Source organism: Balaenoptera borealis (assembly GCF_965194805.1).
Source record: "Balaenoptera borealis genome assembly, chromosome: 6".
In the NCBI taxonomy this organism is placed as follows: domain Eukaryota; kingdom Metazoa; phylum Chordata; class Mammalia; order Artiodactyla; family Balaenopteridae; genus Balaenoptera; species Balaenoptera borealis.
In genome coordinates this window covers 48,345,393-48,366,532 of record NC_138863.1, presented here as the reverse complement: position 1 = coordinate 48,366,532, position 21,140 = coordinate 48,345,393, and the positions used below count along the sequence as shown (strand labels likewise).

At 36.6% G+C, this 21,140-nt stretch overlaps 2 protein-coding genes across 9 annotated transcripts in view; one reads left to right on the top strand and one right to left on the bottom strand.

The window, feature by feature from the left end:
• The window catches only part of LOC309631315 (uncharacterized protein), a 644,789-nt gene extending 628,941 nt beyond the window's left edge, over positions 1-15,848 (bottom strand). For 3 of the 8 annotated variants that reach the window (XR_014246184.1, XR_014246185.1, XR_014246189.1), the window contains exons 1-2: positions 15,708-15,848; positions 13,028-13,093 (exon numbers count right to left, since the gene is read on the bottom strand). The gene's annotated coding sequence lies outside the window, so the exon portion shown is untranslated. Of the gene's footprint in view, positions 1-1,563; positions 5,039-13,027; positions 13,094-15,707 lie in introns of those variants that run through there. The other 5 variants (XR_014246186.1, XR_014246187.1, XR_014246188.1 and 2 more) reach the window with 3 other exon arrangements.
• FSIP2 (fibrous sheath interacting protein 2) overlaps positions 15,696-21,140 on the top strand; it is a gene marked incomplete at its 5' end in the record, with an annotated part of 129,851 nt that continues 124,406 nt past the window's right edge. The window contains 4 exons of the mRNA XM_082397630.1: positions 15,696-15,794; positions 16,127-16,252; positions 19,589-19,750; positions 20,445-20,534. Coding sequence (XP_082253756.1) covers positions 15,696-15,794; positions 16,127-16,252; positions 19,589-19,750; positions 20,445-20,534 — 477 coding nt within the window. The remainder of the gene's footprint in view (positions 15,795-16,126; positions 16,253-19,588; positions 19,751-20,444; positions 20,535-21,140) is intronic.

Here is a 21,140-nt window from a genome sequence, read left to right as displayed (position 1 = left end):
TTTGCCTGCAGAGTTTCCACTGAAAAGTCAGCTTACAGTCTTATGGAAGTTCCCTTGTATGTAACTAGTGCTTTTCCCTTGCTGCTTTTAAGAGTCTCTCTTTGTCTTGATTTTTGCCATCTTAATTACAAGGTGTGGACCTCTTTGGGTTGATATTCTTTGGGACTCTCTGTGAGTCCTGGACATGGATGTCTGTCTCCTTTCCCAGATAAGGGAAGTTTTCAGCTATTACCTCTTTAAGTAGGTTTTCTGCCCCCTTTTCTGTCTCTTTTCTTTCTGGGACCCCCACAATGTGTATGTTACTACACTTGATGTTGCTCCAGAGGTCTCCTAAACTGCCCTCATTTATTAAAATTCTTTTTTCTGTTCAGCTTGGGTGATTTCCATGACTCTATCTTCTAGTTTGTTGATCTGTGCCTCTGTATCACCTAATGTACTGTTGATTCCTTCTAGTGTATTTTTATTTATTATTTCATTATTAAGTTATGTTTGGTTCTTCTTCATATTTTCTAACTCTTTTTTAAACTTTTCACTGTGTTCATCCATTCTTCTCCTGAATTCATTGAGCATGATTATGATGAGCTTTTATTGGGTAGATTACTTATCTCCACTTTGCTTAGTTCTTCTGTGGTTTTATCTTGTTCCTTCATTTGGGACATATTCCTCTGTTGCCTCTTTTTTTACTAATTCTGTTTTATTTCTATGTATTAGGAATGTCAGTAACATTTCTGATATTGGAGAAGTGGCCTTATGTGGGAGACATCCTATGGAACCCAGCAACACAGTCATCTCTGGTCACCAGAGCCCTGTGCTCTAGGGGTGTTCCCTATATGGATTGTGTGTGGCCTCTTCTTTTGTGGCAGGGATGATTACTGTGGGTGTGCTGGTAGGTGGGCTAAGGTCCCAGCGTTAATAGTCTAGAAAGAGGACTCCAAAATGGTGCTTACCAGTACCAGTGTCCTCACATTGGAAGAAGCTCCTACAAATGGTTGCCACCAGTGTCTATGTCCCCAAAGGGTCCCACTGGCCCCTTGCCTCTCCAAGAGGCTTCTCCAAGATCTCCAAGTAGGTCTGAACCAGGCTCCTTTCAAATTACTGCCTCTGCACTAGGTCTCAGAGTGTGTGAGACTTTGCATATGCCCTTTAAGTACAGAGTCTCTGTTTCCTACAGTCCTCTGGCCCTCACGAAAGTAAATCCTGCTAGCCTTCAAAGCCAAACATTCTGGAAGCTAATATTTCCAATGCAGACCTGCTGGGCTGGGGAGCCCAATGTTGAGCCAGAACCCCTCAGTCTTTGCGGAAAGCCTCTGCGATTATAATTATCCTTCTGTTGGTGGGTCGCCTACCTGGGGGTATGGGCCTTGACTGTATTGTGTCTCCACCCCTCCTACCTGCCTTGTTGTGTTTCCTTCTTTTTATCTTTAGTTGTAAAAGATCTTTCCTGCTAGTCTTCAGGTCATTCTCATTGATACTTTGTAAATCGTTTTAAATTTCATGTGTCCATGGAAGGAGGTAAGATCAGTGTCTTCCTACTCCACCATCTTGGCCACTGCCTTCTGTTGGAAGAACATTAAAAGGGGGCTTAGCACTTCCCTGATCAAAGACTACAAACAGCAGCTGGATCTGCAATTTCTCTCCTTTTCAGTGGATCTTCCTTTCTGGTTGCCCATCTGTGCACAGTAAGCTTCAGCTCATCTCATGGCATTTCATCCTGCTCATGATCTACCCTTCCTGGCTGCCTGCCCTGTAGACTTTAGGGCTTGTTTAGCCAGCCCCCACAACTGCATACAGTAATTCCTCACAATAAACAAACAAATATATATATTCACTTTCCTACTGACTCTGTTTCTCTGGATGAGTCCTGACAAGTACACACTAGCTTAAAAATATGACAACTCAACTGTCCATATCTATAATTACTTGTTAGCTTTAATATATTTTTAGAAACATGCCAGGTATGCTTTTTGCCTCTTAGCAAGAATTTAAAGAGTAAACTATTATATCAGGTGTCTGGCTTATAAGAAGTACTGCAACTGTAGATCTCAAAGTCTAATCTTGGATTTTTTTAAGAAATAGTAAGTAGCTATATGATTTATTTAGCTTCCGTAATATAATGGCCAGAAGTTTCCAGGCCAAAATCTAAGAGCTTCAGTGATTTATATGAAAGAAGAGTAAGAAACAGAACTAAAAAGTGCTTTAACTCACTAGGATGACTTGCCCTGAAGAAGTGATCTGATATAGGAACTACCATATAAGAGGAATTATCCTGAAACTTTACAGAATTTGTTTATTTGTTCTAACAGTTTTTTAGTGGAATCTTTAGGGTTTTCCATGTAATAGTATGTCATCTCCAAAGAGAAACGATATTATTTCATCCTTTCTGATTTTGATGTCTTCTTTTTCTTCCCTAATTGCTCTGGCTAGGATTTCCAGCACTATGTTGAATAAAGATGGGCACACTTGTCTTGTACCTATCTTAGAGGAAAAGCTTTCAAACTTTCCCATTGAGTATGATGTTAGCTGTGGGTTTGTCATATGCAGCTTTTACTATGTTGAGGTATGTTCTTCCCAATATGTTCAGAACTTTTATCATGAAAAGGTGTTGAATTTTGTCAAATACTACTTCCGTATCTATTTAGAGAATCATATGATTTTTATACTTCATTCTATTAAGGTGGTGTATGGAGTTTATTGATTTATATAGGTTGAGCCATCCCTGCATTCCATGGATAAATCCCACTTGATCATGTTGTATGCTCATTTACATATGCCATTGAATTTGGTTTGCTAGTATTTTGTTTGGAATTTTTCCATCTATATTCACCAGGGATATTGGTCTTCTTTTCTTGTAGTCTTTATCTGACTTAGGTGTCAGAGAAATTTTGTCTTTAGGAACAGAGAACACTTTGGGAGAACACTTTGAGAACACTTCTCACCTCTTCAGTTTTGGGGTGGAGTTTGAGAAGAATTGGCATTAATTCTTTAAATGTTTGATAGGATTCACCAGTGAAGCTACCTGGTCCTGGGCTTCTCTTTGTTGGGAGGGTTTGATTACTGCTCAATCTCCTAAGTCATTATTGGTATGTTCAGATTTTGTATTTTTCATGATTCAGTCTTAGCAAATTTATCCATTTCTTCTAGGTTATACAATTTATTGTCATATAGTTGTTCATAGTAACCACTTATGATATTTTGTATTTCTGTGGTGTAAATTGTAATTTTTTCTCTTTCATTTATAATTTTGTATATTTGAGTTCTTTTTTTCTTGGTTATATTTATTTCTGCTCTAATCTTTTATTTCCTTTCTATTGCTAACTTTGGAATTAGTTTCTTTTTCAAATTCCTTGAGGTATAAAATTTGATCATTTATTTGAGATCTTTTTCTTAACATAAGCATGTATCACTGTAAACTAACCTTTTAGAACTGATTTTGGTGCATCCCATAAGCAATTTTATTGTTTTCATTTTCATGTGTCTCAAGTTACTTTCTGATTTCCCTTTTGAGTCCTTCATTTACCCACTAGTTTTTCAAGGTTGTGTTTTAATTTTCATGTATTTGTACGTTTTTCCATTTTCCTGTTATTGACTTCTTGTTTCATATTATGATCAGAAAAAAACAACTGATAGGATTACAGTCTTCTTAAATTTATTAATATTTGCTTTGTGGCCTAAAATACGATCTAGAGAATGTTCTGTGTGCATTGATAAGTATGTGTATTATGGTGCTGTTGGATAGAATGTTCTATATATGTCTGTTAGGTCTATTTGGTGTAAAGTGTTATTCAGGGCCACTGTTTACTCATTAATTTTCTGTCTGGATGATCTATCCAATATTGAAAGCAAGGTATTGAAATCCCCTACTATTATTATATTACTGTCTATTTCTCTCTTTAGTTCTGTTAATATTTGCTTTTTATATTTAGATGCTCATTGCATTCACTTCCAGAATTTGTTTGCTTTATGGTTTCTACTTCTTTATAAAACTTCTCATTTTATTAGTGCATTTTTTCCTGATTTTATTTAGTTGTCCATCTGTGTCCTCTTGCATTTCATTAAGTTTCCTTAAGACGTCTGACAAAGAATTCAAAACAGTTAATTTGTAGATCTCCATTTCTTTAGGGTAAGTTACTAAAGCTTAAAAGTTTCCTTTGGCAGTATATTTGCCTGTTTCTTCATGATCAATGCACTCTTGCATTGGTGAGCAACTCCCCCCAGGCCCTTAGTAAATAGTGCTGGTGACAGGACCATGGCTAATGGGGCTGTAGCCTACTCCTTAGGGGTACAGAGCTGTTTCTGGGTCTTTAATCGAGACCACAGTTGGCAAGTCAGCCTCTTGGGTGCAGGCATGCCTTCTCAAAATGGATTTCCTAAGTTTTGGACTCCACTGAAGTTTCACAACCTCCTACCTAGATCTCAAAGTTCCTACAAAGGCACTTTTGCCCATTTATGGTTGCCAAGTTATTGTTGCTGAGGTGAGATATCAATGAGAAGCTCTTTTTCCTCCATCTTGCTCACTTCATCTATTTTTTTTTTTTTTTTTTTTAAGAGAGAAGATTGCAGGAAACCCGGAGAGGGCCTGTGACTTTTATTCTGTGAGATGAGAAATCATTGGCAGGTTTTGAACGGAGAAAAGACAGTATCGGATTCATGTTTTGTTTTGTTTTTTTGTTTTGTTTTTTTTATAGCTACTTTATTTATTTATTTTTGGCTGTGTTGGGTCTTCGGTTCGTGCGAGGGCTTTCTCTAGTTGCGGCAAGTGGGGGCCACTCTTCATCGCGGTGCGGGGACTGCTCTTCATCGCGGTGCGCGGGCCTTTCACTATCGCGGCCCCTCCCGTTGCGGGGCACAGGCTCCAGACGCGCAGACTCAGTAGTTGTGGCTCACGGGCTCAGCTGCTCCGTGGCATGTGGGATCTTCCCAGACCAGGGCTCGAACCCGTGTCCCCTGCATTAGCAGGCAGATTCTCAACCACTGCGCCACCAGGGAAGCCCCACTTCATCTATTTTTCTTTCCTGTCATTTTGTCTTCTATCTTTTCTCTTCAAAAAAGAGAAAAGAAAACTGTTTCAATTTCTTTCCATTTTCTTTCCTTTTATCAAGGTGACCAAGATAGAAGAGGCAAACATGACTGAGGCAGAAGTAACTGGCAGGATTGGGGAATGGTTAAACAAAGGGGTCATGAAAAAATCTAAGTAAATTTATTAAGGATAATGGATACCAGCAGGGAATTAAAACATGAGAAAGATGAAGACAAGAATGAAGCCTGTGGCATTTGATTGGACTTAGATAAATTGGTGTGAGCTGTGTGTTAACAAAGGGATATGAATAAACAAAGAAACAGATATAGGTCTCCTTGTGCGTGCGTGTGTATCTTAGCTCTGTCTAATGAAAATACCTGGAAGCTATGAGCACATTTAATGTCTAGGTTTTTTAAATAAAAGTTTCAAAAGTAGTAATAACAAACAGGAACTAATATTGGGAATGAATAAAGTAGGGAAAGATCATTTTTACAGTATAATCACAACTAAGAAGTTCTACATAAATAGAATGAATTGTAGAATCAGAAACAAATAAAAATTTGGTAAACATAACAGTCCTATTTTTTCAGGCAACTATCCTCAGTGGATACTAACACTCAGGGATGAAAATGTGTTGAGAAATATACTATATAGTCGTAAACTATCTCCCACAATTCCAATCAAAATTATGGCACATTTTTGTTTTTGTAGAAATTTACAAACTTATTCTAAAATTTATATATAAATGGAAAGGGTACACAAATCTAAGATTGGTTTGAAGATGAAAAAGAAAGCTGGATGTTGTACAATGACAGGCAAATCTGTAGTAATTAAGAGAATGTGGTATAGGTGCAAGGATAGACAAATAGCTCAATGGAGCAAAGAGAGAAACATACTGACTCCTATTGTCACCTGGTTTACGTCAAAGTGTCACTGCATTGAAATGAGGAAAGGTGTTCTTTTTTGAATAAATGGTACTGGATCAGTTGGAATCTGTGTGAAAAATACATCTTTTCCTCCACAACACACAAATAGCAATTCAGATAGATTATAAAACTAAATTTGAAAGTTAAAACAATAAAGCTTTTAGAAATTAACATGGGCAATTATCTTCAAGACCCTAGGATAGACAACAATTTATGAGTAAGTATATAAGAAACAAAATATTAAAGAAAAGATAGATTAATTGGATGTCAAAAATTAAGAGATTCTGGGACTTCCCCAGTGGCTCAGTGGTTAAGAATCCACCTGCCAATGCAGGGGACACAGGTTTGAGCCCTGGTCCGGGAAGATCCCAAATGCCAAGGAGCAATTAAGCCTGTGTGCCACAAATACTGAGCTTGCACTCTAGAGCCCGGGAGACACAACTACTGAGCCCAGATGCCGCAACTACTGAAGCCCGCATGCCTAGAGCCAGAGCTCGGCATCAAGAGAAGCCACCGCAGTGAGAAGCCCGCGCACCACAATGAAGAGTAGCCCCCACTCACTGCAACTAGAGAACGCCCTCACACAGCAACGAAGACCCAACGCAGCCAAAAAATAAATAAATACAATTATTAAAAAAAGATTCTGACCATCAAAAGACATTAAGAATGTGAAAGGCCACAAAATGACAGATATTTGCAATATGTGAAAACAACAAAGGATGTATGCAAGTCCATAAAAACTGCTACAAATCAATAATAAAAAAGCAGACATGCCAGCAAAGTCAAAAACTTTGAACACTTCACAAAAGAGGATAAACAAATGACAGACAGCATGACAGACAGCATATGAGAAAATATGCATCATTAGTCACCCGAGAAATGAAAATTAGATACCACTGCACATCTACCAGAGGGCTAAAACAAAATAACAACAACAACTGATTATACCAATTATTAGTGATGATGTGGAGAGCTAGAACTTTTCTGTCCTACTGGTGGGAGTGCAAATTAGAAATCCACTTTGGAAAATAGTTTGCAGTATTTACTAAAGCTGAAAATATTCATGCTACCACTCATCAATTCTATTCCAGAAATACATATACATGTGCATCAAAGAGCATGTACAAAAATTTTTGTAGCATCATTATTTGTAATATCTCCAAACTAGAAACGATCAAAATGCCCATCAATAATGAAATGTAAAAGTACAGTTTGCTATATCCATATAGTGGATACCATTCAATGAACTGCTCCTACAGGCAACAACAGGAATGAATCTCACAGACATAATATTGAATAAAATAAACCAAGCACAAATGATACATGTCATTAGATTCTATTTATGTAATATATAAAACATTCAAATTTCATCTATAGTGATATATATCAGAATATTTTGCTTGGAGACATCACTGATAGACTTCTGGTGTGCTGATAATGTTCTAGATCTTGATCTAGGTGACAGTTATATAGGTGAGTTCACTTAGTAAAACTCATAGAGATATATGCTTAATATTTTTGCATTTTACTGGATATAGAGTATGCTTCAATAGAAAAAATTAAATAGACAAGAAATCAAGCCCCAATTCATGCAGTTTGGTCAGCTTCATTGCAGTTTGTGGCTCCAAGAAGACTGACAGAACTAAGCCAGTAGAAATCTTCTATTTCTTTTAATAAGTTAAAGAAGCTGTTATAATACTTTTGAAAACAAATATCAAAAGGATAAAACACAGATTGACAGCAGTGTGCGATGCTCAACATTTATCTAAGAAAACAGTTTTAAAATTTTATGTCTCAGAATTTTAAGATTAGCATATTCATACTCAAAGAGAGGCTGTAACCTGGACTGAGTTTTTATACACAAGATAGAAATCCAGGGGGAAAAGTTGGAAAGGAATCACAGAGTGTCATATTAAAGTTCTGATCACTCACTGTTTGACTGTTTACATTTCATTTTATGATAATACACATAAAAGATCAATTGTTCTAGAAACAGGAAGATAAATGTTTATTTTATCAAATATAAAGAAAACATTATAACTGTGCTAGATTATCTCTTCTATACCTGTCTCTAACATAATCTTGGTAAGGATAAAAACTAATTTTTCTGGAATCTTCTTACCCTAAGCTCTAGGTCAGAATTTGCCAGTGAAAGTAATTTGTGTGAGATACGGAAGGGAGAAGTGAAGCAAAAGCCATTGTTTTCAGAGATCAGTCATAGTGCCTTAATCAGAGTGAAGCTGCAGATGACTTTACAAGCTCACACTGTCCCGTTGTGGCAGACTTTGCAGAATTCTTCATGAGCTCTCTCTACATGCTCCCACCTTTTGGCTAGACACATTACATAACTGGATTTCTATTTGAACACCTGCTTTTCCTCCTGCTCTAGTGCTTTAGGCTCTAGTTGTTATTGTTTCACTGATCATCCAGCTGTAGCATTTCAGATGTTCATACTAGCCCTTCCTGCTTTTGTATAAGCTCTAATTCATTTTATTAAACCCCTCACTCATATAAAAGTTGAATGGCTCAGTTTTGTTGACTGAGAAGCCACTTTGATATTTTACATATTGAAGTTTTCCAACTTTACTGCCACATTCACATTTTTTTAATTAAAGAACAGGATAACTTACTGACATGTTATTTAAGTACTTCAAAACAATTTAAAGAGATGTAATTTATAATAATAAACAAAATGTATGAATGTTAGCAGTGAAAGCATATTTTCTATATTCTACATGCAAAACTTAGACTTTATTAACTTTTAATTAATGTAACAATCTTCTTATTTATAAAGGTAGGCTGCTTCCTTTATCACTCTAAAAGTCTTTGGAAACTTTACCAGGTAGTTAACAAAGTTGAGTTACTGAAACAAGAAAGATTTTTTTTTAAATTCTTGCACTTCGTGAAGGTTAAAGGAAGGGTTACTTGTAATAATTTTGGTTTTAAAATATATTTTATGAAGCATAATGGTTATAGAGACTAAGATTTTGCAATGTTAGCATTTTGCAATGGTAGAAAGATGATAATTAGCAAAGGTCAAAAAGTGTTCTTATTTATGATTAGCTGCAAATAAAGTAGGAATTTAAATGTGTTATCTGAATACCTTTGGACAATCAGATATTCATTGATAAAGAGTTTCCTCCTTAGTGATAAAATAGTCTCCAAATAGATGTGATGAAAATACTATCTTTGAAGTAATTTTTGATGAAATCTGATAAAACTCACTTACAGAAAACTGCATTATTTGAGTAAAAAATAAATGAGGAAAGTGAAAGTTGCCTAAGACACAGAATATGCATTTGAATCTTATGATCACAGGCAGGCATTATATATTCAAGTTCTCACAATAATTTTTGTTTCCATAAAGGGAAGAGGAAAAAATTATATAAAGAAGAAGTGGAAAATAACATCTATTGAGGGCTGTCTACAAACCATTGCACAGCTTCTTTACATACGCTATTTCACCTTTTAATAACATAATTATTTAAGATAGATATTATTATCATTGCCATTTTATGAATTAAGGAATTGTGATTCATAGCTCGTTCAGTTAAGAGTTGGTAAAGGTGAACTTAGGACTACCTTGTACAAAAGCCTGTTGGAATTTTTTTTAATTAGTGTGACAAAGGTAAATTTTATTCCTGTGAGTACACTAATATATAGTGTGTTCTGGAGTGAAGGAGGAATCACTTTCTAATTCTGTAACCTTGAACAAGTTATTAACCCTGAGATAACACAAAGGATTCCATTTCCAAATCAGACTTACATGATTTGAAGATCTTTTCCAATATAAACCTCTCCTAATAATTTCAAAATAATTTTATTAGTACTTTCTGTTTAAAGATATCAAAGAAATCTAGAAGCATTAATAGGGCAGTTAAGATCTTTAATAAAGTTAAACAAGAAAGGGAGCGAGAAAGTCACCAAAGGAATCTTAGTAAATACAGCATAAAATAATTTGACAGAGTAGAACATATATTTATGTTAAGAAGTGAAAATGGGTTTATTAAATTTTTTAAAAATTTCAAATTGTCCCACAAAACAAAACCCAACTGTTTTCTGTATGTCACAGATATATCTAAAAGTGTTTCAGAAGAATTTACAATAAAGAAATAGGCAACTGCATATGTCTGTCATGCCACCACTAATAAAACAGAAATAAGCTCCTATATCAGACAAGGTAAAATTCAGACAGAAAAGTCAAATAAAAAAGAATTGAGATTTTTTTTTTTCCTACCAATGTCCTCTGAGGTCTTTTTTATTCCCACCTTCATTACTTCTGAAACCATACTAAAGATAAAAGTTTTTTTCAGACTGTTCACTAATTAGGTGAAAATTAACCAAACAAACAAAAAGCCCTGCAACTGATAAGCTGCTTCCTGGGAAATAACCCTGTGATTCCCTGCAACATTAATATAAATGACCAACTGGCAGAAGACGATAGGACGTAGTAATATTTTTAACTTAAAAAAGTTAAGAAATTAATAAATGCCTCTAATTGTGGTTATACATTTAAATGAATATCTATTTTTTTAACAAAGTTGAAAAGAACAACCACATTTCTATGGTGATTGCACCTAGTATAAAACAAATATGCTTATTGAAAAAAAATTAATCTTAACTTGATTCCAGTTTCAGTCTGAGTAGAACAGATCCAAAGTTATATTCTTGAACAGCATAAAGCATTATATTCTCTTAAGCGCCACAATTTGAAAAATTGACAGAAGCCTTGAGTTACAACCTTAAATTTCCCATTAATCTATTGGTAATTTTGGAAGATTTCATTTTACTAATTTCCTGCGTTTTTATTTGTAAAATAAAAGTATTCATTTAAATGTCCGATACCATTTTCTGTTCTAATATTCTGAAGGATTTTCATGTTTTAGAATCTTTTTATTGAAGTATAAATGCTCATAATCTATTATTTTGTGGCTGTCCTTCCTTAAATTCATAATACACACATTACATATATATAAGGAAAATATGTCAATTATAAACCTATAACTAAAAAAAATTTGCATAAGGTAATATTTATGCTAAATCTGAAAAACTATTTTTTGGTCTTTTCTCTTTTGTTTATCTTTAAAAATATTGCCTTGATCCACCGAGTTAATTTCATAGGTAGCTAACAGTTTTTGATCCTCCATTTAACAAAATAACTATACCTTTACCCAGATCAGTAAGCCCCTGAACTTTGTTTAATCTGCAGATACTGATAGGTTTTATAAGTATCACTGTATGAAAGCCGAACAATTGCAATCAAAATATTCTGATGCAATCAAAGTATGCAAGAAAGTTATTACTATGATTTAATGATGTACCTATTCTTTAAATAAATAATTAAATGAGAGAAAAAGAGGAATGACAAGCTATAACAGTTTTTTTTTTACTACCCTATAGCTCATTTTTTTAAATATATATTGGAGTACAGTTGATTTACAGTGTTGTTTCAGGTGTACAGCACAGTGATTCAGCTATACACATATCTATTCTTTTCCAAATTCTTTTCCCATTTAGGTTATTACAGAATATCGAGTACAGTTCCCTGTGCTATACAGTAGGTCCTTGTTATCTGTTTTAAATACAGTAGTATGTATATATCAATCCCAAACTCCCAATTTATCCTTCACCACCCCTCCGACCCCCGCACCTTTCTCCTTTGGTAACCATAAGTTTATTTTCTAAGTCTGTGAGTCTGTTTCTGTTTTGTAAATAAGTTCATTTGTATCATTTTTTTTAGATTCTGCATGTAAGCGATATCATATGATATTTGTCTTTCTCTGTCTGACTTACTTCACTTACTATGATAATCTCCAGGTCCATAGCTCATGTTCTTAACACCATGTAGGAAAACAATAATTTAGGGATTAAAAATGTGGGATGCTATCTAAAGAAGATAGTGTCAATTAGAAAGATCATTGCTCAGAAATGGATGCAATAAAATAAAATGAAAACAAAAGCATAAATATCCTGACTGGTAATGTCCTTTTAAGCAATAACCAAGAAAAAAAAATTTCCCTTTTCTTAAATTTACTCATTTACTGAAATGGTGTTTATTGATTACCTCCTACTGTCTTTTCTATTTAATAATAATTACTGAGCACTGATCTAGTTATTGAAGAGTACATTGAACAAGACAGACAAATCTTCCCTAAAGAATTTTCATTTTATAGTGATGAGACAGACCCATGTCTTCATATGATCGTCCCTCTGTGCCTGTCTATATCCTAACCTCCCATTCTGATAAGGATATCAGTCATATTAGATTAGGGCCTATTCTGATGATCTCATTTTAACTTAATCACCTATTTAAAGGCCCTCCCTCCAAATATGGCGACATTCTCAGGTACTAAGGGTTAGGATTTCTACATAGGAATTTTAGGGGAACACAATTCAGCCCATGACAGAGCCCAGGGTTTCTATGGTGGATGATTAGGTGGCACCTGCTCCCTAGCACATATCAAAATCCCAGACGCCCAGATAGAAAGCATGTGTCCAGCATAAACACTATCTTTACAAACAGTCTAGGCACAGTGAACCCATGTAATCAGTTTGTGAGTGGTTCAACTGCCAAGTTCCCAGATGCTAGTCATGAGAGAATCTTGCAAGCAGGCTTCTCTAAAAAGATAGCAGGCTCAGGTCTAGTGTATTAACCCTTTTGTACACAGGCTGACAAGTTCAAGCTTATTTTTAACTTGTGATATATTTTGGGCTGAATATACACATATGTTTATTATGATTACTAAATGTTGCTTTGATTTTTAAAGGAGACAAAAAATATATTTTGCCGGTTAGTCTATAATAAGTAATTTGGCCACTACTTTCCTTTTATTCATTCCCTAAGCTTATATAACTTTAAATACATTAACAGAAAATTATCCAGTGATTTTGCTTAAAGTTAGCAGAGTAAAGGTTTCAAAATACAAGACAAAAAAAAAAAAAGAGCATGAAAATTGAGGGAAAAGAATCTATATTGTCTCTGAAACAAAAAAAAATTATAAAAACTAGTTATAGCCGTTACTTGAAACCACAACCTATGAGAAATATCTACTCAGGACAGAAAAAAGACAATAACATCAGGCACGTACCTTACCAAATCTCTGTGGTAGGATGAATTAGTATAACTGCTTTGGGGGAAACATGACAATATCTGTAAGAAAAAAAAACAACATACCCTTTAATCTAGGAATCTATTTAAAAGGATGCTTATTACAGAATTTTTATAACAGAAAAAAATCTAAAAATTCATAAATATAAGACTAGTTGAATAAATTATGGTAATTACAGCATTACACACTCTACATGTGTAGTTAAAAACTAAATTAAATCACAGTTGTTCATATGGAATGATCTTCAAGACATATTGCTCAGTAAAAATGAACACTAAATGCTTCATAAGATATGTTTGCATGTACATAACAATACACAGACTATATCAATAGTTTGCTTCTGGGTTGAGAGTCTTGGGATCTGAGAATAAGGGCGAATTAATTTTAGTGTTCAGATTTTTAGCCACATATGTTATTACTTTACCAATATAAAATTCTTCATCTTCTGCCTTCTGAGGGACATCAAATGATTAAATCAATCAAGAGGATGAAAGTTGAGAAGGGCTATCATAGAAATCAATGCATCTTGGAATTTAAGATAACATAAAGGATTAGCTTGAATATTCAGATTCAAGGTACTCATACCCAGTGTCAAGCTTTACTAATAATTTCAAGGATATATGTAATCATAAGGCACAGGTAACATTTAAAAAAAGGTCCAAGACCTCTAGCACCGTTCTCCAAGTCCTACTACACCACATCAGATGCACTCTGGCCCAAGTTAACAGATGAGGTTTTTGTGAGGAATGCATTACTTCACTTTGATAGAAGGAGCCAGTTAGATTATGAGACATGTGTATTTTACAGTGGGTTACACAGATTATATAACATTCTCCAACCAACCATTATGCATAAATCTTTATATTCCAGTTTGTTTACCATAAGCAATTCTAGACAATTTAGGAACGTCCTGCTAAAAGCATTCCATAGAAAAAGATTTTTGCTAGCAAAAACCTTTATTGCTATTGTGTGGGTAGGGCCATCATTAGTATGTAGCAACAAAAATATACTTAGGACTCACTAAATGCTTGCTAGGTACTATGCCAAGTACTGTACATGTAAAATTGAATAAGCAAATACCTGCTTTCAAGGAGTTTCCATTCTATTAAAGGGAGAGTGACAGGTAAATAGACATTTTTGATGTATTGGGAAAAGTGCTAAAACGGAGGGAAGCACAGAGGAAGAGAATTTGACAAAAGCTTAGAAATGTCAGAAAGGCTTCCTAGAGGAGAGAATACTTAAGCAGTCTTAAAGGCTGATTGCAATTAGCCAAGCAATGAAGTGCAAAGGGCTGTCAGGCAAAGGAAACAGCACAGCAAAGACATAGTCAGTCTGGAATCAGCAGGCTCAGAAGGGGAAGTATCTAGAATTTCTCAGCTTCTCGTTTGGGGAGATACTGATATTGTCACTGAGATGGGAAATGCAGGAAGTATAGGGCCTTTGTTTTGTTCTATGGTGGAAGGTGTGGGTTGAGATTTGAATATATTGAATTTGAGATGATTGTGAGACATTCGTTCAAATTTAGGAGTCCTAAGCATCTGCATGGCATTAAAACAAATAGAGCAGATGTAAAAGTAGAGTGTACTGATTTAAGAAACTGCCTCTGGGGCCACTATTTAATAGTGATTGTCATTCTTCTTTAATCTTTGAAAAAATGGGGTATTTCTTGACAAGGCTGTTATAAAGGTTAATGTAGAGAGTGTTTAGCACAGAATCTGGAGATAGCAAATTCTCAATAAATGGTAGGTATTATTACTAATGGCCCCAAAATAAGAGGATAAGAGTGTGCCAAGGAATCTAAGAGACTAAGTCCAAATTCCTGACATCAGATACAGTCTCTGCCCTCAAAGTACCCACAGTCTAGTTAGCTCCTTGAAGAAAGGGACCATATTTTTTTCTCATCACTGTATCCTTTAGTACCCAGCTCAGATGACTGGCCCAAAGGTGTCAGGCACTTTATAAATTTTGGCTGGATGGTTGAGAGGAGGAGAAAGAGGCATATAGGAGAAGGGCAAGAGAGGTGGAGAGGAGGGATTGGGAGAGAGAGACAGAGCTAGAAATGAAAGAGGAAGACTAGAGGGGGGGTCGGAGTACAGTACGTCCTGTGGGACCTGGAGTGGGGTGGGGAGAGGTTATGGGAGCCTGGGGATGCGGTATGGTCACAGTCTACAAGGGGGGGCGGGGCATGTAGAAAGCCAGGCCTCTGGCCCTAAATTGGGCTGCACAGTCACTCTTTTTTGTTTTTTGCATGGAACCAAACCTTCCCGGAGGCCAGGAGAAATTAGCCAGCCAACAGGCCAGCAAAGCTTTATACATTTTGATTCTGAGTTGGTTTGACTGAGGGCTGTAGGGTTCAGAGAGGAAAGATATTTCGACCTTGGCGCGCTGGGACCAGGCCCCTAGTACCGATTTCCCCAGCTCTGAGGCGCCCGGGCCTCCGGCGCAAGGGGCCGGCCCTCGCGGAGGGCACTGCTGTTGCGGCGCCCGCACGTTCGGAGCCTGTAACGCCGCGAGGGTGGGCCTCCGGAACGCGGGGTACCGGCCATTCCGGCCCGGTGGGGACCGAGGAACAACGACGGGAAAGGGGTGCGAGGGGAAGCAAGAGGGGAGGGCGGTGGCGGCGCAGAGGGGCCCAGGCCGGCTATGGAGTTGTACCTCAGCGCCTGCTCCAAGGCTGCCAACGTCGCGGCTACCAAGACGGCCACCAGCGGCCTGGCCGCGGACAGCCAGCAGTGCGGAGACGTGAGTGTCAGCGAAGACTAGTCATCCTTGCCCTCTACCAGGCCTCCGGCCGGGAGGGCGTGGGGGGGGGCGGTGCCGCGGACGGTCACGTGCGGTCCGTAACCGTCCAGCTTCTGGCGCCCTCATGCGGCGCGGCACGTGGCGGGGCTCGGGCAGCACTGGCCGCAACTGGCCGTGGCGCCAGCGGGAGGGAGCTGGTAACCCGGAAGCGGAGGTCTTCCCGGCTGTGTGGCGGGGCTGGACCCTTCAGTTCCTTAGGTTGGAGTAACAGTAGGTTGGCCTAAACTAACATACCTAAAGGAAAGACAAAACTCCCCAATTGTACCTGACAGGGCGCGCACAAAACCCACTTTCCGGGGGTCGGAGCAGCTCAACTACTGGATCTGCCTCTTGGGGTGAAGCTGCCTGTGATCCCAGGAAGCAACCCTGTATACTATACCACGAAACTAAGTGAAAAGGTAAAGTGATGTTTAATTGTCTTACGTTGGTTTCTTTGTCCTTTTCGACTGCTGTTAAATTCAGGCGCTAGCTACATCACGTGAAGTGCATTGAGGGAATTTGCACTAATGTTCCGTACCTATCCTATCCTAAGGTGTTGTTCAGGATGCGTACCAAGCAAGTTCATCTAGTATGATTTGGACAGAATCATGGGCTAGAAAGTTTAGATTCTTAGTTCTGTCTTATTATGATTCCATAAATTATAAATTAACTTTATAATAACACTTCATTTATACCTATTTATTGAAATTTAATTCACTTAGAGATATGTTTGGTCGAAAGGTGGACGGTTATCTGTACTGGCTGGCATTTAATTATATGTTATGATTTTAACCAATAATAACTTGGACAGAACTCTCATTACAGAACACCTCTCTTTGTTTTGAGCTGAATTCTGCTTCACACACGAAGTGCGAAAAAGAGTAGAGTTGAAATGAATTAAAGTGTTTAGTCCTTTAACCTCACTTCAGGAAAACAAGGCTCTGTCTCCCTGAGGAGAGGCTCTGTCTCCCTGATTTGCCCCAGCCTCCCCATCCAGTCTTTTCTCCAGTGCAGAGCCTCTGCTTTTTCTAGTTGGGGTCTTTTATACCTACTCACACAGACCATGTTAATACTTCTGTGACTTTGTTCACCTTGCCTCCCAAACCTGGCATACCCTTTGCTCTTCTCCTCAACTCCCAAATCTTACTGGGTTATAGTGTATACTGCCCTCAAACTCTTTCATGTTTTTAGTCCTCAGTGCGACCCCCTCTCTCAAACCTCCCCATTCCTTGATTCAGTACTTAACACTGAAGGAGGTTCAATACATTCTTTTTGAGCAGTTGCTTTGATCAGTATTGCAAAAAATTCTACAGGGAAGAATTCTGAGTTACCCCCTTACTCATCTAGTATTTATGATGTCATCAGAAATGAGTAGGGGCCCTTCATATTTGATACTTGCCTAATAAACATGATTTCTTAAAGTAAATTTTGTTTTTGGAAAATACATAATTTCCCTTTTTAAAAAGAAATCTTTTCTACTAGAATACAGCAAGTTAACTAAAAATATGCCAACCTCACACAATTTGACTAAGTCATATACACACAAACCAGCTTTCCTAAAGCATGCTTGAAACCTATATCACTCCTTTTTATTATGTAAACTTAACCCTGTCTTCTGTCTGCTTCCTCAAATATTGTTTGCTGTATTACCATTTTCTCTGTCAAATAATAATTCACTTGTCAACTACTTTTTAAAAAGATGTTCTCTGTTCTTTATTGCATTCATTTTCCCCCAAACTCTTCATTTAATCATAATTAGGCCCAATTTCCCTGAAGACTGACTTTGTACTGAAAGAAAAAGAAGGATATCAATCTCCTCAATGAAGTAGTGCTTTATATTTACACTTTTAGTTGTTTCTTTCCAATTATTTTAATCGACAACAGATGGGTTACCCTGACACTAATAAATGGGTTTGTATTGGGTTGCCCAAAAAGTTCATTCAGGTTTTTCGGTAAGATGTTACTGAAAAACCCGAACGAACTTTTTGGGCAGCCCAATATGAAAGGTGTTCTTTGTTTATAGGTCACTAGTCCAGGGCTGGTTTTGAGAAACATAGGCCATCAAAGCTAAAATTCAACATCTAAAAGAAGTTGACAGCTAAACATCAACATCTAAAAGAAACAATCCACTCCTTGACTCATGATTTTTGACTGTTTCCCTTACAGGAAAGATATGAACTTCTTATCTGGTCTCACTGAATTTAAGACATTGCCCTATAGGATTCCCTTTTTTTTTTTTTTTTTCTTGCCTTCTCAGGGAAGCTTTGGTAATTAGGAATTCTACGTTACAACTTAGACCGCTTGGAAGAGATTAAAGTCTGGTATTAAGCAAGTGGTCAGAAACTTACCAGGAAGCTTTTAAATGGGTAAGGAACACTAGCGTCCTATCAGGTTCCCCAGTCTCCCCTTTTGTCGACGTAAGAAGAATCCTCATACTTACCTTGAGGGAGCTCTTTTTAGGGTCCCAACCCAGGCTCCTTAGTGTTCAGAATCTGACTGAGGTGGCTACTGCCAGACAGAACACAGACTGAGCACAAATAGGTACCTCCAGACAGTTCTGGATTGATGCACAATGTGTGGGGCCATATAAATTGAATTAGATGCCTGCAGACAGGGCATGTGCTCTCAGATTTGCCACATCTCCCACACATTCCAACTGCCTTTCACTTGAGCCAATTCCTGCTTTGACATCACTTTAGACTAAAATTTCTGTTGTTCTGGCCAAGAAAACCTAGAGGAAAGCACAAAGATAGGATGCAAAGACAACATTTGGACGACTTCCACACCTGCTTCCATCCTCTACTTTTTCCCTTTCAGAGATTCTCCCATTACCCATTATCACCATCCTGCTATTGAAAAATTTTTGGAAAATGGACTAAGTACTCACATCCCCCCCAAAATTTTAAACCCCCCTCACTTTGTAATGTTTTAACTTACAGATGAGATTAAATAATTCATCTGCTTCCTCTAAAGTAACAGATATAGCAATATGACTATTAGCTGATGTTTTCCTTCTTTTATATGTTAATGACTACTTCATAAGGTTGTATTTGGTCTTTACACATATGGAGAAACCTCAATCCCTACCAATATCCTTCATAATTGGTTCTTCAATATGTTGAACTGTATAATATAGACCTTGAATTTTTTCCAGACTGTAGTGCTCAGAAATCATTGAGTTTCTTGTGTTAGATAAGAACTCAAAATACAGTAACTCTGTAATTCATCATCTTTAACATCTGAGTTTTACTTCTATTTTTTGTCAGAGTTGTTTCAATGCATCTTTGTGAAAGATTTTCTATTTTCCTTCATTTTCAGATTATTGAGATATAATCATGATAATTGATATTATCCCTTTATCCTTCTAATGCAGTGCCTTGATCTGGAAGAGGGAGGAGGAAAAGGGAGAATCTTAGTATTAGCTTTATACATTAAAAACAAATTTTATCCTATTCCCTTTCTTTTCCTTTCCTCCTCCATTTTCTACCTTTGGGTCAGGAGCTGATGGAGATGGGGGGGGTGGATTAATTGAGTGAGGGTGGATTTTTAGAATAATTCAGGTCAGTGAAGAAAAGAGGTAGGGATGAGCAATTAACATTACCCATTCCAAATTCTTCTATTGCTGGTTTTTCCCCACTTCACATTCTTCTTGCATGCTTTATTTTCAGTGAACAATCTGGTGTTTTAATAGGTTGATATTAAAAGTAAAATTCATTAATTGTATGTTTATAATATGTTTAAATCTATGTTTGCAGCTTTTCCGACCTTCTTATGGTTTTAACCTGACTGATCCTTATTGTCGACTTTTGGAAAACCAATATAAAAGTCTCCATGATCCACATTTAAGAGCCTACCATAAGCGTAAAGACATCTTGAGGAGATTAAAGAAAGGTGGCTACATCACCAGCAATAATAGAGTGAGTTGAAGATAATTTCTTTTTAATCATTGAAAACCTCCAAGACTTGGTATAAGCTTGCTTCTGTACCTCACTGGGTGACCTGTATCACCTTTAACTTGGTCATAAGAGATACTTAATGGAAAAGTCCATAAATTATTCAGTATTTGGATCAAAGGAAATCGGACAACAGTTGTTTTCTAAGTGAAACTACTTTCTCATTTACCTTTTTTCTTTGTAATATCAAAAGATGATTACCAAATAATTTGAGGATATACAAATAATTTTCCCAACTGTATCATAGTCCTCTTTCTCTGTCTCTAATGGCATGTATGCTTGTCAAGGATTATGTCCCGTATACTTCTTAAAAACTTTAGACAAAATAAGAACCTAGCAAAATCAGCCTGATAGAGTCCTGATAGACTCTATTCTTATTGGGGTTGAACATTATTATTACATTGGTATTTTAATAGCTCCAATTGTGTGTAGTCAATTCCTTATCATGGCATAAGTCATATTAATAAAGTAATGTTATTTGGATAACAGTTTCCTATTGATTAACAATTTTTAGAGAGCTATTACTTACAAAATTGTTAGTAATTTATTACTTGATATCAAAATGTCATTTTTGCTCTGGAAAGTAATTGCTTTGATTTTAAAATATTTGTATTTATATATTTTTGTTGTTATTATTGTTTTGTTTTTTTTTTTTTAGATTGTATGTACCTTGAGGGAATTGAATAAGTACAGGCAATATCTTACCAGTTTAAAATTGGACTTTGAAAGAAACTATATAAGAGAACAAGTAAGTTAAATACTTAAATTTGGTTTTTTTACATAGAGTTTGGAAGAAAGGTTTGTATACAAAGTATTTTCTTATAATATTTTACCTTGAATTTTGATAACTTAATTTTTCCAAGTAAAAATTTAGAGCAGTAGTAAATAATATTTTGAGGTTGATATTTTGTGCCAAGAGAAGGAAAGGGACCAAGTCATCTATTAATATGCCAGTAGTAGCTGACAAAATTTAGTAATTAAATTACTACTCAGATGTGTCCCTTCTACGTGAGCTGGGACCAATGGGAAGAGTCCATTGTAGTAGCGAGATTCTTAAGCTGTAAACCAAAACAGCTTAAGTAACAGGAGAGGAACAGTATGAATAGTTATCACATCCTAAAGGTGACTCAAAGAACATGTGCACTGTATGTTTGTACCCACACACATGTGGCTGTGTCCATACAGTAAAAAATGTCCTTAAAGGTGAAGTGGAATGATTGGTATAGAGTGAGTGGGTAAAGTTAGTGACTTCCTTTCACATTTTCACTCAAAGTTTGTGTGAGAGTGTGTGCACGTGTGTGCCTGTGTGAGTGAATTCAGGCGTTAGAGTCAAGAGAGTTGGGTAAAAATGAGA